The sequence below is a fragment of the Rana temporaria genome, chromosome 11 (genome assembly GCF_905171775.1).
Source record: "Rana temporaria chromosome 11, aRanTem1.1, whole genome shotgun sequence".
Taxonomy (NCBI): domain Eukaryota; kingdom Metazoa; phylum Chordata; class Amphibia; order Anura; family Ranidae; genus Rana; species Rana temporaria.
In genome coordinates this window covers 52009439-52023907 of record NC_053499.1, presented here as the reverse complement: position 1 = coordinate 52023907, position 14469 = coordinate 52009439, and the positions used below count along the sequence as shown (strand labels likewise).

Here is a 14469-nt window from a genome sequence, read left to right as displayed (position 1 = left end):
TCGTTCCCGGGTCGAATTTCAATTTTTTATTTTTTATTTGCGCAAGACGTCCGGGAATACGAAAGTATGTTACGCACGTCGCCGTTCAAAAAAAATGACGTCACTTCGCGCAAAGCTGGAATTTAAAAACGGAGCATGCGCAGTACGTCCGGCATGGGAGCGCACCTAATTTAAATGGTATACGCCCCATTTGAATAAGGCGGGCTTGCGCCGGACGCCTTTACGTTACACCGCCATAAGTTTACACGCAAGTGCTTGGTGAATCAGGCACTTGCGCTGAAAACTTACGGCGGTGTAATGTATAGACGATACGTTACGCCGCCGCAGTTATATGTGAATCTGGCCCTATGTATTTACCCTTATGTTAATGGTATTGCAGTAAAACCTTGCTATAAAGCTATGGTGCAATTTCATTACCTTACACGTGATGGGGTATATCCAATTGATTATTTACATTTTAGTTGTGATTACGATTACATTCCATATGGTGTATGTTGGGTTGATCCTTTTTTTTTTTTTCTCTTTTGTCTTTTCTCTACAGCCCTTTGATCCAGTTTAACTTGTTACATTCTAAGTTCCATCTTTGCAGCGTGCCTACCAGGGCTCTGCTGCTCTCGGCCTACATAAAGTTTATTAACCTCTTCCCCGAGATTAAACCCACCATCCAAGACGTGCTACGAAGTGACAGCCAGCTCAGAAATGCCGATGTGGAGCTTCAGCAGAGAGCTGTAGAATATCTGCGCCTGAGCTCAATTGCCAGTAATGACATCTTGGTATGTCCATGGGGAGAATTCTTGCGTAATAAAGACTGACATGTTTGCAGTTTAATTCATTTTATGTTTAGGTGGGAATGTTTTTTTATGTGATTGCAGTTCTCTTAAAAAATGAATAAACTAACCCTGTGCTGACATTTAGTATACACTAGATTTTTACTGCATTAAAGTGACCCTTATCCAAGGACCTGCCTGTAAAGAAGTACATCTTCACTTAACTTTCTGGCATGCACTGGTGGCCCATCACTTGCTACCCGCCCTTTCGGGGTCCCTACCTGCTACATGCAGTGTGTTCTCCCATCTGCCTTTACAATCTGTAGTGATGTGCAGGTGGGCAAAAGGTAATACAGTGCAGTGGGCGGAGCAAGTAATTACACCCAGAAGTGTGTGTATTCCTGCCGTATAAGGGTAAAGAAAGAGGCGCCTTCTAAATATAAACTAGAAATTTTATGGTACAATAAATAAAAGCACTCGCATTGAGGTTAAAAACAATCAGCACAAGGAAAGTCCTGCAAGCGCTGACAAAGGAGCGTGCTTGTCCTTCCGACCGACAGTGCACAGGCTCAGAAATGGTATTGGAACACTTCCGGTGACGTCGTACGCCGCTGCGTTCCACAAGCGCCTCAGACCTCTCCTCTGCATATTACCATCTGAGCCACAGAGTATACAGAGCCGGCGGATGGCTCCCTATGGATTCCTGAGTGACATAGCCGGTTGAACCAACGAGTAAGGAGACACATCGCTACAGGACTTTTCTTGTGCTGATTGTTTTTAACCTAATTTTGAGTGTTTGTTTTTATTTTTTATACCATAAAGTTTCTACAGTTCATACTTAGAAGGCGCCTCTTTCTTCACCCTTTTTCTATATGTTTTGGAGCGTGCTTCGGCTATCGGAGTTATGGACCTTTTTCTTCCTCACCCCTGGAAATCCTCATCCATCTTCCATGGTTTGTGCTTCCTTTGATCCACACCCATTATATTATCACAGACTTGGGTTTTCTGGCATCATTTGAACTACAGTTTGTGCCAGAACTACCCCAATTTCCACTGTATACCTGCCTTGGCAAATGAGCAGTAAAGTGGGGCATTTCAAGACCTATCAAAGCAGCGATCTAACAAATACTATGCAAAAGAAAAATGCAATATGGAGCAGCAAACTATAAGGGACTGTATGAAACCGCAAAATAATTCTGTTTCATATTGTGACATGCACGTTTAAAGTGCAGATAAAGCAAACACTTATGCATGTGTGTTGAAATGATTTCTCAAAGAATAAAAATAGTACAAAGCAGAGAGCACTAGATGGTGCTCAGTGTTTGTTTGTAGATGGATGCTGTGAGTGGCCACACAAGTGTCGCCATTTTTTTGCACAATATTTGTTGGATCTATAGTGCTGCGCAGATTTTTTTTTTTTTTTTTTTTCTCATTTCAAAACATGCCACCGGAAAGGTAAGTGTAGGTGTACTGCTTTACAGATCATGTTCACTTCAAAAACGGTGGAGGACATTTTATTGTCCCTTATCTTCCTAGTACTATAGTGTTTCAACATTTGATGGCCAATAGCAAGGAAAAAAGATTAAGCCCAAATGTTTGTTTTTATTTTACATCAAAACTCAGCGAAGGGACGTTCACTGGTTTTGATGACCACCTAGGGACCTAGGCTACCTAATTTTAACCATAACTGCATTTTAAGGCATTGCTGTGTTGTTTTTTTTTTTTTTTTTAAATGATGATAAAATGTAAACATTTTCTGCTTTTAAGGCTACTGTGTTGGAGGAGATGCCGCCTTTTCCTGAACGGGAGTCCTCCATCCTGGCCAAGCTGAAGAAAAAGAAGGGTCCCAGCACAGTCACTGACCTGGAAGACACAAAGAAGGAGAAAAACAGCTCTGATGTGAATGGGGGCACTGAGCCCGCCCCTGTTAGCACAGCGGTATGTCACTATTTAGCGAGGTTTATGCACATATTGACTTTCTGATGCAATATAGAATTCCAGCTAGTCTGAATGTTGTGTATGAAATAGTTTTTTTTGTTTTTTTTTTTGTTTGGTTTGTTGGGGCAAGTGCAGACAGCAACCTACCAGCTATCTAAGCCCTGATGGCATTGTACTGCCCTTGTCATTTTTACCTATCGCAAAGTCTCTCCTTAGGTAATAAACATTTAAAATGCTTTACACAGCATTCAGTTAAAGTGTCAATCGCTTAGAAATACTGTTACTCGAATGATGAGTGATCCAGTGCAACATAATACGCAGTCGTGGTAGGAAGAGACTCCCACTGGTGTCAGTGCAGGCTAATTTTAAGCCGGCCATAGACCTTTCAAATCTCGGCCGGTTCAGCAGTGAACGGCCGAGATTCAAACCATCTATGGACAGGCGATTGTCGGATTTTTCATGCGATTTATTTCCAGTGGCTACAGTATAGCAATCACTGTTGACAAAAATACTAATAGCAGTTTTCTGCTTTGTGGTATGATTGCTAGGATAAATGGCAGCTTTCACCAATGTGTAGTAGAGCCAACTCAAAAAGTAAGTGTATAAAATTGCAAAGCCAATACATTAAGTGAATAGCGAGTGATATTTGCAAAATCTTAAATGACAATATTACTAAAAAAAAGAAAAGTGAAACATAAAAAAAAAAATTAATCCAGCCAATGCTGCAAGTGCAATCGTGCAGAATGTCCAAGTTCCAAATCTATCATCTTGTGAACAGAGAATGTATAAAAAGAAAGTCCAACACCTTCCCAGGTGAATGAAAAGACAGTCCTTTGGATAAGAGTGTTCAGAGGTCAGCCTCACCTCCCCATGCAATCAACACTCACCAGACGGAATGACCACCTTTACAGCGGCATCAGCGCCAAAAGATAACCCAGTGTCCATCACAGGTCTAAGAGCTTCACCCAGTGTCAACCTCTGGGACACCTTTTGGTGTAGCCAAGCTGCAGCAGATAAAGATCACCAGGAGCCAGACAAGGTGCTTTGATAGTGTAGTATTGCTTCATATTAAAGTGATTGTAAAAGACCACATTGTAAAACAACCCATTCAGTTTAAACTAGAAATAAAAGGCAAAAGCTTCTTGTATAGATAAAAAAAATAACATTAAGGCCTCTTTCACACGGGACGGATCCGTGATGATCCGCCCCGTGAACCTCCACTTGCTCAGTGAGGATCGCTCCGTTGATCCCCGCTGACCCGCCGGATGGCAGGGCAGTCCCCGCACACTGTGCAGGGACCGCGCTGTCAGATCTCCGCTCTCCCCTATGGGGGGGGATCGGATGAACACGATTCTCTGTCTGCAGAATTGGAGGATTGCGGAACTGAGTAAGATCGGGTGTCCATCCGTGTTCATCCGCTGACACTCGCAATCTTAGGGACCAATGTATGTCCCTTTTTCATCCGTACATGGATGGATGAATGAATGAAAAAGCGGACATACGGTCCGCCTGTGTGAGAGCGCCCTAATTCTTTTTTCCCCCTTTTTTTTAATAAGGGATAATATTCCCTGTTTTCAGCTGCATAAGTGCTGGGGGAGGAGAAGCAGCAGTACACTGAGCTTGCCAGTGAACGGCTGTGCAGTGGGGGTCTGTCAGGACAAGTTGGATAATTGGAGGAGGGCATACGGAGCATCCTAATACAGCTAGAGAGCTGACCACAGTATGCTCTCCTGCTTAGTGTGGTTAGTTTTTAATAGGAAAGCAGAGGAACTGGTAGGAATACAAGGGATTGCACATTAAGGAGGCAATACAAAGAGAAGAGCATACTTCCTTATATAAGTACATGGTACAGCAGGCACATATCAGGAAGATGAAATGTTGGGGTAACAAATGTTTTAAATACTACACTATGAAAGCACCTTGTCTGGCTTCTGGGGAGCTTTATTTGCTGCATCTTGACTACACCAAGAAGAGTCCCAGAGGTAGACATTAGGTGATGCTCTTAGACCTGCGGTGGACGCTGGATTGTTTAGCGTAGATGCCGCTGCAACGCCAATCATTCCTTCTGGTGAGTGTTGATTGCATGGGGAGATGAGGCTGACCTCTGAACACTCTTTTCCAAAGAACTATCTTTTTATTCTCCTGGGAAAGTGTTGGACTTTTAATACATTCTCTGTTCACAAGATGATAGATTTGAAATTTGGACCTTCTACATGATTGGATCAATAACATGAGGCATTTTTATTTATTTCACTTTTTTTTTTTTTCCAATCAATCTTGTCATTTTAGATTTTGCAAATATCACTGGCTATTCACTTAATGTATTGGCACTGCAGTTTTATGCACAAATAATCACTGAGTTCTCCTGGCTGGGACGGCTCCCCCTACTGGGAGAACACCCGTGGTTGCAGGAAAGAAAATAAGTCCATCTATGACTGGCTTTAGAGTGGGACTTGGTTGGCTTATTTGAAAGGCTGTCTAGCTGTATATTAGCACTATAGTACAAGCTGGGAGTAAGCTAGGTGTGTGAATTGTACATACCTGGCATTAATGTGTTTGTTTATCCTCTTTGACTGTGCAGCAGTATCCTATCCTTGAAGAACAAAGCATATTTGTGGCACGCCCTCATCCATCTTCTTTCCTGGCACCCCTCTCATCTAACAGCCATTACCCACAGTCTGGAATGAACTACCCTTTAGCGGCACTTTCAAATTGCCAGGTTCTTATATCACTTGTAGGATATGAATTGTACTAAACGTACTCACTCCTGTGTGATGCTTGCTGCCAAGATATTTGTTTTGCCAGAGGTTAATGAAACTAACATATCATTTTTGTTCTAATATGGTGGGGTTTACGTGTGTGTGTGTGTGTGTGTGTGTGTTTGTTTTTTTTTTCTCTCTGTCAAGGATTTGTTTTTTCAGAGTCGGTTCACACTGCAGTGGCACAACTTCGGGGGCGACTCTGCAAGTCGTCTTCAGAGGCGATTTGCAAAACGACTTCTGTATAGAAGTCAATGTAGGTCGCCCCGAGCCGCCCCCCAAGTCGTACAGGAACCTTTTTCTAAGTCGGAGCGACTCACGTCGCTCCTATAACGGTTCCATTTCATTCAATGGGACGCGACTCATCCTGCGGCAGAGCCGCCTGACGTGTCGCCCCAGTGTCAACCAGCTCACACTTGCCTGTTTTGTTGCGCTGGCTATACAAAGTGTGAATTTCGTCTGGTTCCTGATAAACTGACCAAAATTTGCTCCTTGGGGTGGCCCTGTCGGCATTCTCCCACTCGACGTCCTATTAAAAAATCAAAGCGGCTAGCGAGACGAAAACATTTCAGACAAACAGCGGTTTGTTTAGGTATAATGATAGCCACTGGTGCTGACTGTTATGCTACAATAGCCTATAGATGGAGGAATTTTTATGCTTGGTGTGCATTAAAAAAATCTGTGTATGACCAGAGAGAACTGTACTGGTCTCCCACAGTACACAGAACATGGAAATGCAATTGCAGTATTTCCTTGAGCATAAGCCGAGTTTTTCAGCACATTTTTTTTGTGATGAAAATGCCCCCTTCGGCTTATATTCGAGTCACCTTTTTGCGCCTGGTCTCCCAGACTTTGGGGATCCAGTACCGGCCAGCTGTAGGTCCCCTGGACTCCAAACTAGCCCCACTCTCCCTTCTACATGTATGCAAAGTTTGTTGTCCGGGGGACCTACGGCTGGGGAGCACTGATTTTTCAAATCCGGGCACCCCTTCCATAAACTCCCATGTTAGACGGTCATTTCTCCGATGACTTTGGGGACCCGATACCAGGTAGAAATTGGCACACATGTAGCCCAATTTCTCCTCTACAAGTGTGCAAAGTTTGTTGTCTGGGGGGACCTACTGCTGGGGAGCACTGATATTATTATTTTTTTTTTTTTTTTAGAGCCGGGCACCACTTTCATAGACTCCCATTTTAAACGTCAGTCTAGACATGGGCACAGTGAGGCATGCAGATGGACACCCTAGGCCAGGGATATGCAATTAGCGGACCTCCAGGTGTTGCAGAACTACAAGTCCCATGAGGCATAGCAAGACTCTGACAGCCATAAGCATGACACCCAGAGGCACGATGGGACTTGTAGTTTTGCAACAGCTGGAGGTCCGCCAATTGCATATCCCTGCCCTAGGCTTATACTTGAGTCGATATGTTTTCCCCTTTTTTTTTTTTTTTAAATTAGATGCCTCGGCTTATACTCGAGTATATATGGTATTTTAGTAAATATAAACTCCTAAATACCTTTTCTCATCGGCAGTATATAGTCACAGCATAGTCTTGTGACTTCTATCAGTTCCTGCTTAAAGCTTGGAGTTTTCATACTGCACTGAACTGTCCTATGAGGCTGTAGGACCCCTGACTCTCTGTCTGGACAGTACCGATTGGCCCTCTGCTGATCACATGCACTCTTCCAAGGAAAAAAATACTAAACAAGGGTTTTTGATAGAGTTTTTTTAAGAGCTGCTGATAAACCATTAAATACATTGTTAAAACCCATTTATTTAAGTGGTTTCATTTAACACACAATAGAGCTTACAGGATGCCATTATGTAGACAGTTAATTTCTACAGCTTCCTGTCTTTTCTCCCTCCTTTCAACTTGTTGGATTGTGAAAAAACATTGCCCCCCTTCCAGTAGGCCTTAATGCATTCTCCCTGAGTCCCCAGTTCCTTAGATAAGATAGGATGTGAGCCTTATGCAATGAAAAATGGCCTGATTGGCTCATAATAGTGGCAAATCCTTTCTTGGTATGCAGGGTGTTATGGGAAGCCTTTATAAAGTTTGCAGGTACTTATACAGATTGCATTTTAGAAGGAATACTTAAATAGAGTTTTTTTTGTTTTAATGATTGATTGAAGTTCAATTTAAGGATCGAGGCTCAATACATTTTGGATGTCATTTCTAAAATACTAGATTAATTCCTATATATCGTCAGCTCCATCTAATGGCCAAAATGCAGTATAGTTTTCTGAAAGAACTCTTGGCCACTAGACAAAACTGATTATCATAGCCATTAATCTATTAGAGAAATGTCCGATTCATAGTGCATGCACAAATGTGTTTGACTTTCGTCTAATGAATATTTTAAAAATAGAACCCCAATGGTGCACTGTTGCAATGTATTTATTTTAACAGCCGTGTCACTGAGCCCCAGTTGAGAAACCCTGCTCTATAGACTGCACAGATCTTTAAGGTTCTTAATTTCTATTTGTCAGATTTTAGCCCCCATAGTTTCACATACACACTTCTTCTGAGTAGGCCACATACCAGAGAAGGAAGGTGGGGGGTGATTGTGATGCACCGACAGCAATACGGCTGTTGATCTTGTTGCCTTTTTTTGTTTTAGAGGCAATGTCACTGCAGTCACAGGCCAGCGAGGCGTTTTATATATTTTGTTTGTGTGTGTGTTATTTATATATATATATATATATATATATATATATATATATATATATATATATATATATATATATATATATATATATATATATATATATATATATATATATATATATATATACATATACATATATACATATATATATATATATATAAAAAAAAAATTATATATAATTCCATAGTTCAGCCCCGGAAACCACTGGACACCACACTGCAGACTCGCACTCATCTGCAATTATTTATTTTTTTGCATCCTGACAGCCATGAAGACAATACATTTCTCCCTATTTACCCTTTTCGGGGTGCCCCTTCACTGGAAAGAGGATTTCCCTCCAGTTTTAGATCTTTGGCGTCCAGTTCTTCATACAGACCTGGGTGATAGGCTTCTGCTTGGAGCCCAAGGCACGTGACTGATAGAACCGCTTCTTGGCAACCAAAGAAGCTTCCACTTTTAACCAGTCTGTTTGCCTTGTTCAGGGCCAATAACGTGCCATTGCCCACAGTCACCTTCAAGATCAAAGGAATTCCATGATGGCCCAAACAAGCACTTGCCCTTGAGGGGGAGGAGGAGGAGGGGAGTCTTATGGGTCGTGTTCGTTTGCCTGATTGTGGAGTGTCGATACGCTGTCTTGGGTGGAATGGAATATCGTGAACGGATTTAACCCCTGTCCCATTTGGGGTTCCGTTACAACATATATCTGTAGTGTATACGTATCTCTCTCCAAAGCTCTAAATGTCGTTTCTCTCTGGTGCTCTATTCCTCAAATCAGCTCCGAGTTCTCACTGAGCTCTGCAGAGTGCAATTTCAGCCCTCCCTGCCCTTATTTCTGAACTCTCAGACAAGCTTTATTAAATTCAGTACTTTGAATGGCTGTAAACAGGTACAACTTGTGTAAAAAGATTTTTCATCTGTGTACCACCTGAGGCCATCACTTCACTGGGTATAGATACGGGTTTACAATTACTTTAAGAAAGTTTAATTGATATGCTATGCACCAAAATAAGATGTTACCTGTGACAAGTCCTGTTCCCCAACAACCCACTGGCTTGCTGTTACGATTGTCCCTAATCTGCAATGTTTGTCAGGCTTGTGCTGCAAAATGTATCATGGCTACGAGAGTGTTTGGCGTGATGGTGCATAGGAATGATGGCATTATGTTCACCTGTAAAGTCGCCATGTATTTTTTGAGTGCTTTATACATGCTGATACCTTATTTTCTTTCTTTTTTTCTTCTTTTCTTCTCGACAGTCCACTCCCTCTCCTTCTGCCGACCTCTTGGGCCTGGGAGGTCCATCGGCGACCAGCCCAGGTGCGCTCCCTGCTGCTTCATCTGATAGTCTGCTTGTGGATGTTTTTGCTGACCAATCGCTGCCAGTTGCTGCTGTCACTACAGGGGAAGAAGATAACTTTTCCAGGTAGGATGCTAATGCTCAAAGGGGGATGCGAGATACGACTTCATAGGCTAGTACATTGAGAATGTTTTTTGGATAACCTAATATTGCCATAAGATTTGCCTGGGACAGCTATGTTTTCATACTTGTCTGAATGTAAGCAGACTAAAGTGTATATGTAGTCAAGATCTGAACACCTATTCAGCATAGTTCTCCAGTACATTACAGTTCCCAGTGTTCTGTCGGTTTAAAAACACTGCAAGTACTAAATACCAGATCCTCCTAGAAATACAGTCGGCTCCTAACTCCCCGTAATGGGGTGACAACATCATGCCCCTTGATGCACTGAAATGGCAGGAGAGGGGAAGAAACGGCAGGCAGCTGGTATGGGAGTGCTGAGAATATAAACTACTGAGCGTTATGGAGATGTGGTGAAGGAGACGTGTTGATGTCCAGCAGAGATCTCGTCATGGCAGACAACGGTGCTTGGGATTTCAGTACAGCAGTGGCAGAGTTGTCTGCTCACTACAGAAAGTTAGGAGTCCACTGGATTTCTGGAAGGATCATCCGGTATTTTCCATGTCGCACTGGATCTCTTTGAGAGGAGGGCATGTATATGAAGATCTGTGCTAAATATTTTTAGATTTTGCCTACACATACACTTTAAGGCCCAGATTCTCAAAGGGCTTACGACGGCGTTGCGCCGTCGTAAGTCCTAATCTGGGCCGTCGTATCTATGCGACTGATTCTTAGAATCAGTTGCTCATAGATATCTATTAGATCTGACAGGCGTAAGACTTGCGCTGTCAGATCTTAAATGCATTTTTTTTCCCGTCGCTAGGTGTCGCCTCGTCGTTTTCCCCGTCGTCTATGCAAATTGGCTATTTACGCGAGATTCCCGAAAGTACGCGCGGTCGACGCAGTGAATTTACGACGTTTCCGTAAGCGTAAACTTACCACTGCTATATGAGGGGTACGTTTACGAAGGTCCGTCGTATGCCATGTTAAGTATGGCGTCGGGTCAGCGTCGTCTTTTTCCGTCGTTTCCGTCGTTTTCCTAAGTCGTTCGCGAATAGGACTTTACGTCAATGACGCTCACATCGGCGTCATTGACGTTTTCCGTCGTGAGCTGGAGCATGCGCACTGGGCTATTTTTACACCCGGCGCATGCGCAGTTCGATCGGCGCAGGGGCGCGCTTAATTTAAATACAAGCCGCCCCCTTTGAATTACGCGGCCTTACGCTGAGCCATTTATACTACGCCGTCGCAAATTACGGAGCAAGTGCTTGGAGAATACGGCACTTGCTCCAGTAAGTTGCGGCGGCGTAGTGTAAATGGCTTGCGCTACGCCGCCACAGATTCTACGAGAATCTGCCCCTAAGTTGCATTTTATTAGTGTACATGCTGGGATTAGGGGAACTAATGGTGCTCCGTGTTGCTGCCTCTCTTCCCCTTGATTTTCTTTCTACCTGCCGCCGATGCCCGATAAAGCGAAGTTCCAACTTTCTCAGAAGGGGCTTCTGGGGAGCCAGACCCTTCTGTACATGATGCAGATGATTCCTACTACAAGTAAGCAAACCAAACCCAATCAGACAGGCACATCTGGATTATCTAACCATCCTCCTTTCCTACTGTAGTCTAGCTTCTCATTTCTAGTTGTCCATGGTATTAAAGCAGCAGTGTGCGCTCTCATACAATAGGCAGGGCAGAACGCCTAGGGAAAAGTTTTTTTATACTTATTTAATGCTTTTCAAGTGAAAAATGCTTTCTAGTCCCTATAGTTTTAGGTTGATGTATATCATAAAATAAAGGGTATTTAGTCCTAAAAAGGTGTATATACTTAACCTGAGCCATTTCTTTCATAGGGAGTGCTGCTCTGTATTGCAGAGATCTAAATGCTATGCATGCAAACTAAAAAAGGAAATGGACCTCCTATCTGGCTCACCAGCACCTGCAGTTTCTTGGTCTCGTCTCCATTAGTTTTACTGGCGATATCCCATCTAGCAGCCCCCCTAATAATTATGAATGCATAGTAACTAATATTTAATCCTGGAAAGAATTGCAGTTCTTTTATAGGGGCCAAGACAAATATTTGAAACAATAATTTTGAATGTCTCTTCGGCCATATTACTATATATTTAAATAAAAATAATATAAATTGTACTCATCCACTTGTCTGTCTACCCTGTGTGCCCAAGATGGGTATATCTGCCACTAACGTATCCATTTACCATTGTTTTAAAGGATAAGTTCACCTTTGGGAACATGTTACATGTCCCATCTGTGTTTAGGGAGGAACATGTAACATGTTTTGGCTCCTGCAGGCTCTCTGCAATCCCCCTTCTAATTTTGACAGTGGGACGGGGATCTTCTCCCCGCATCCGCTGTCACAATTTGAAAAGAACACAGCTCTGCTCACACGGCCATGTCGGTCATTTACAGAGTTCTGTAAATGAATGAATTAAAAGTGCTGACAGCCTTTGTAGCTTGTAGTTCTCATTGAATTACCAGGGTGCTGGTGGGCGCTCTAGTAGTTCATTGATTCTTCCTTACCTCAAATGTTGACTTTCCTTGGGTAGACACTGCTGCTTTAATCAGACTACTGTTACATGCAGAAATCTTCCATCTACCCATGTAACAAATACCATGTATCAGAGGGCCCCCTGGAGCGCTTTGATTTTTGCATGCATTGCAGTAGGAGTGCCCTAGTTTCCATATATCTAACCTGGTTCTGACTGAGAGACACTGCCCACATCAGATTAAATAACCTGCTACTGGTGGTCTCCCTGCCAGATAATCTGTGTATGCTTCTTTTATAGTATTAATAGTATTTCCTACAGCATTTTACTGAATCTTCAAAATGCTGCCATGTATGACTATAGTAGATTTACTAAAGTAAGGTCTGTGTCTTCACAAAGAGCGCCAATCTTTTTACCTTATTTTTTTTAACCCTAACTTCTCAATGGCATCTTAAAGTAGACCTGCAGTAGTCATAGTGCTGCAAAGGATTACAAGGCAGGTAGGCATTGTGCTTGCTTATTTCGTTAAAAAAATAAATACAATTACCCTCACAGGAATCGGTATGGCACATGACCGCATAACCAAATTACCTTATTTTTTTTGGAGTAAAAATAATACTTGGTAATGAAAATAGGATTTTATACTTCCTGTAAACTCCTTTTGTTTGGAGTTAGTTTAGGAACATTTGGGTTATACTGCCACCTACAGGGGGATTTGGGCACTGGAGAACAAAAAAGTGGCCAGTCTGGATCTCTTACTGGACATTAAAACGAGAAGTTGCAGACTGATGCGTAGATCTCTCTGTACTCTGTCCTCTCTATAAGCGTGTCCCTTGTTAGCACTGCAGTAAACTGACTGGCTGTATTTTCTTCTCCCAGTCTCAGTTTTGCTGTACATTGGACTGCGAGGGGCAGGTAACAACATGTTAAATTCAATTGCTTGCATTAAGGAAAAATACACTAGATGATGCAATCAAATAGAGGTTTATTTGTGAGATATAGATAGATAGATAGATTATATATATATATATATCTCTATCTCTGAAATTCGGTTTTCAAAGCAAACCTTGGAAAAAATATAGGGATAGCTTTTGCTGACCACCTCCTAAAATAAAAGTCTTGTTATGCTGGCTCTCTGGTTCCAATACTTTCTGACCTGGAAAGAGGATACAGACCAGGAATGCTAAAGTAAAGTTGATGGCCTTTTCTGCAATACGTGTTCCAGGTCTGTGACTTTTTAGTATTGAAGGCAAAGGGTCAGTATGACAGCCTGGCAATGGGCATTCTCACTTTATCAACAATGTAAGCCTCTGTATTACTCTAAGACCCCTTTCACACTGGAGAGGTTTGCAGGCGCTATTGCAAATTGACCCTAAACAGCTCCTGCTGTTTCTCCAGTGTTAAAGCCTGAGGGCTTTCACACTGGAGCGTTGTGCTAGCAGGACGGTAAAAAAAGTCCAGCTAACCATATCTTTGGAGTGGTGAACTAGCGGTGTGTATACTGCCGACGCTGCTCCCGCCCCAGTGTGAAAGGGGCTTTTATAGAGGGTTTACTCTCCTGTGTTCTTATTTTCTATGCATTTACCATTGTAACACCAGCAGGTAAATTGAGTGAGACACAAGAGAACCATTGCTCAACCCAGTTGTTAACGATTGGATTGGAAAGAAGTGAGGACATGCTGTGATCTTCTGGTCTCAAATAAAGGTGGGAGCGGGAAATTGTTCATATAGAGCAGGGCTGTCTCCAAACATTTCAAACAAAGGGCCAGTTTATCGTCCTTCAAACTTTAGAGGGGACGGATTGTGGCCAGTGGGATTAAAAAAAAAATTCCTGGGCCCAACATAAATGAGATAAACATGCCCTTGGGGTTGGTGGTCAGTAAGAGGCGGAGGAGGAGGAGTAGTACCCCATCATTGGTGTCGGTGGAAAAAATTAGTGCACCATCACTAATGTCAGTGGGAGGAAGAGTTGCCCCATCATTGGTGTCAGTGGGCGGCTTTGTACCCCATCTATACTAGTAGGAAGAATAGTGCTCCATCATTTGTGTCAGTGGCAGGAATTTTGCCCCACTTGGTGTTAGTGGGAGGAATGGTGCCCCAAAAAGGACTGAATAAAGGCTAGCAAAGGGCCACATCCTTGGGCTGCAGTTTGGAGACTGAGTGGTGTTAGTAGAGTAGGATAACATTCATGTACAGAGTTAAAACGAGGAACTGCTGAAATCAATATGCAGTCCAGGACCTGGCACACTACAAGTATTTGTTTTTACCCTCCCCTGTATTCTGCTGATGAACTGAATAGTTTATGAAGAGCAAGACACAAGGGTAGTTGAGTCTTTTGCCATGATCTAGGCTATGGCATCTTAAATAAGGCACATATATACTATTCCCAATGTTTCTAAATTGTTGTGTGCACACACT

At 42.7% G+C, this 14469-nt stretch overlaps 1 protein-coding gene across 4 annotated transcripts in view; it reads left to right on the top strand.

Annotated features, from left to right (window-relative positions):
- Positions 1 to 14469, top strand: part of LOC120917307 (AP-2 complex subunit alpha-2) — a 140632-nt gene that overhangs the window by 109842 nt on the left and 16321 nt on the right. The window contains exons 13-17 of one of the 4 annotated variants that reach the window (XM_040328510.1): positions 542 to 773; positions 2535 to 2705; positions 5287 to 5424; positions 9390 to 9556; positions 11024 to 11101. In XM_040328510.1, the coding sequence (XP_040184444.1) occupies positions 542 to 773; positions 2535 to 2705; positions 5287 to 5424; positions 9390 to 9556; positions 11024 to 11101 (786 nt within the window). The remainder of the gene's footprint in view (positions 1 to 541; positions 774 to 2534; positions 2706 to 5286; positions 5425 to 9389; positions 9557 to 11023; positions 11102 to 14469) is intronic. The other 3 variants (XM_040328512.1, XM_040328511.1, XM_040328513.1) reach the window with 3 other exon arrangements.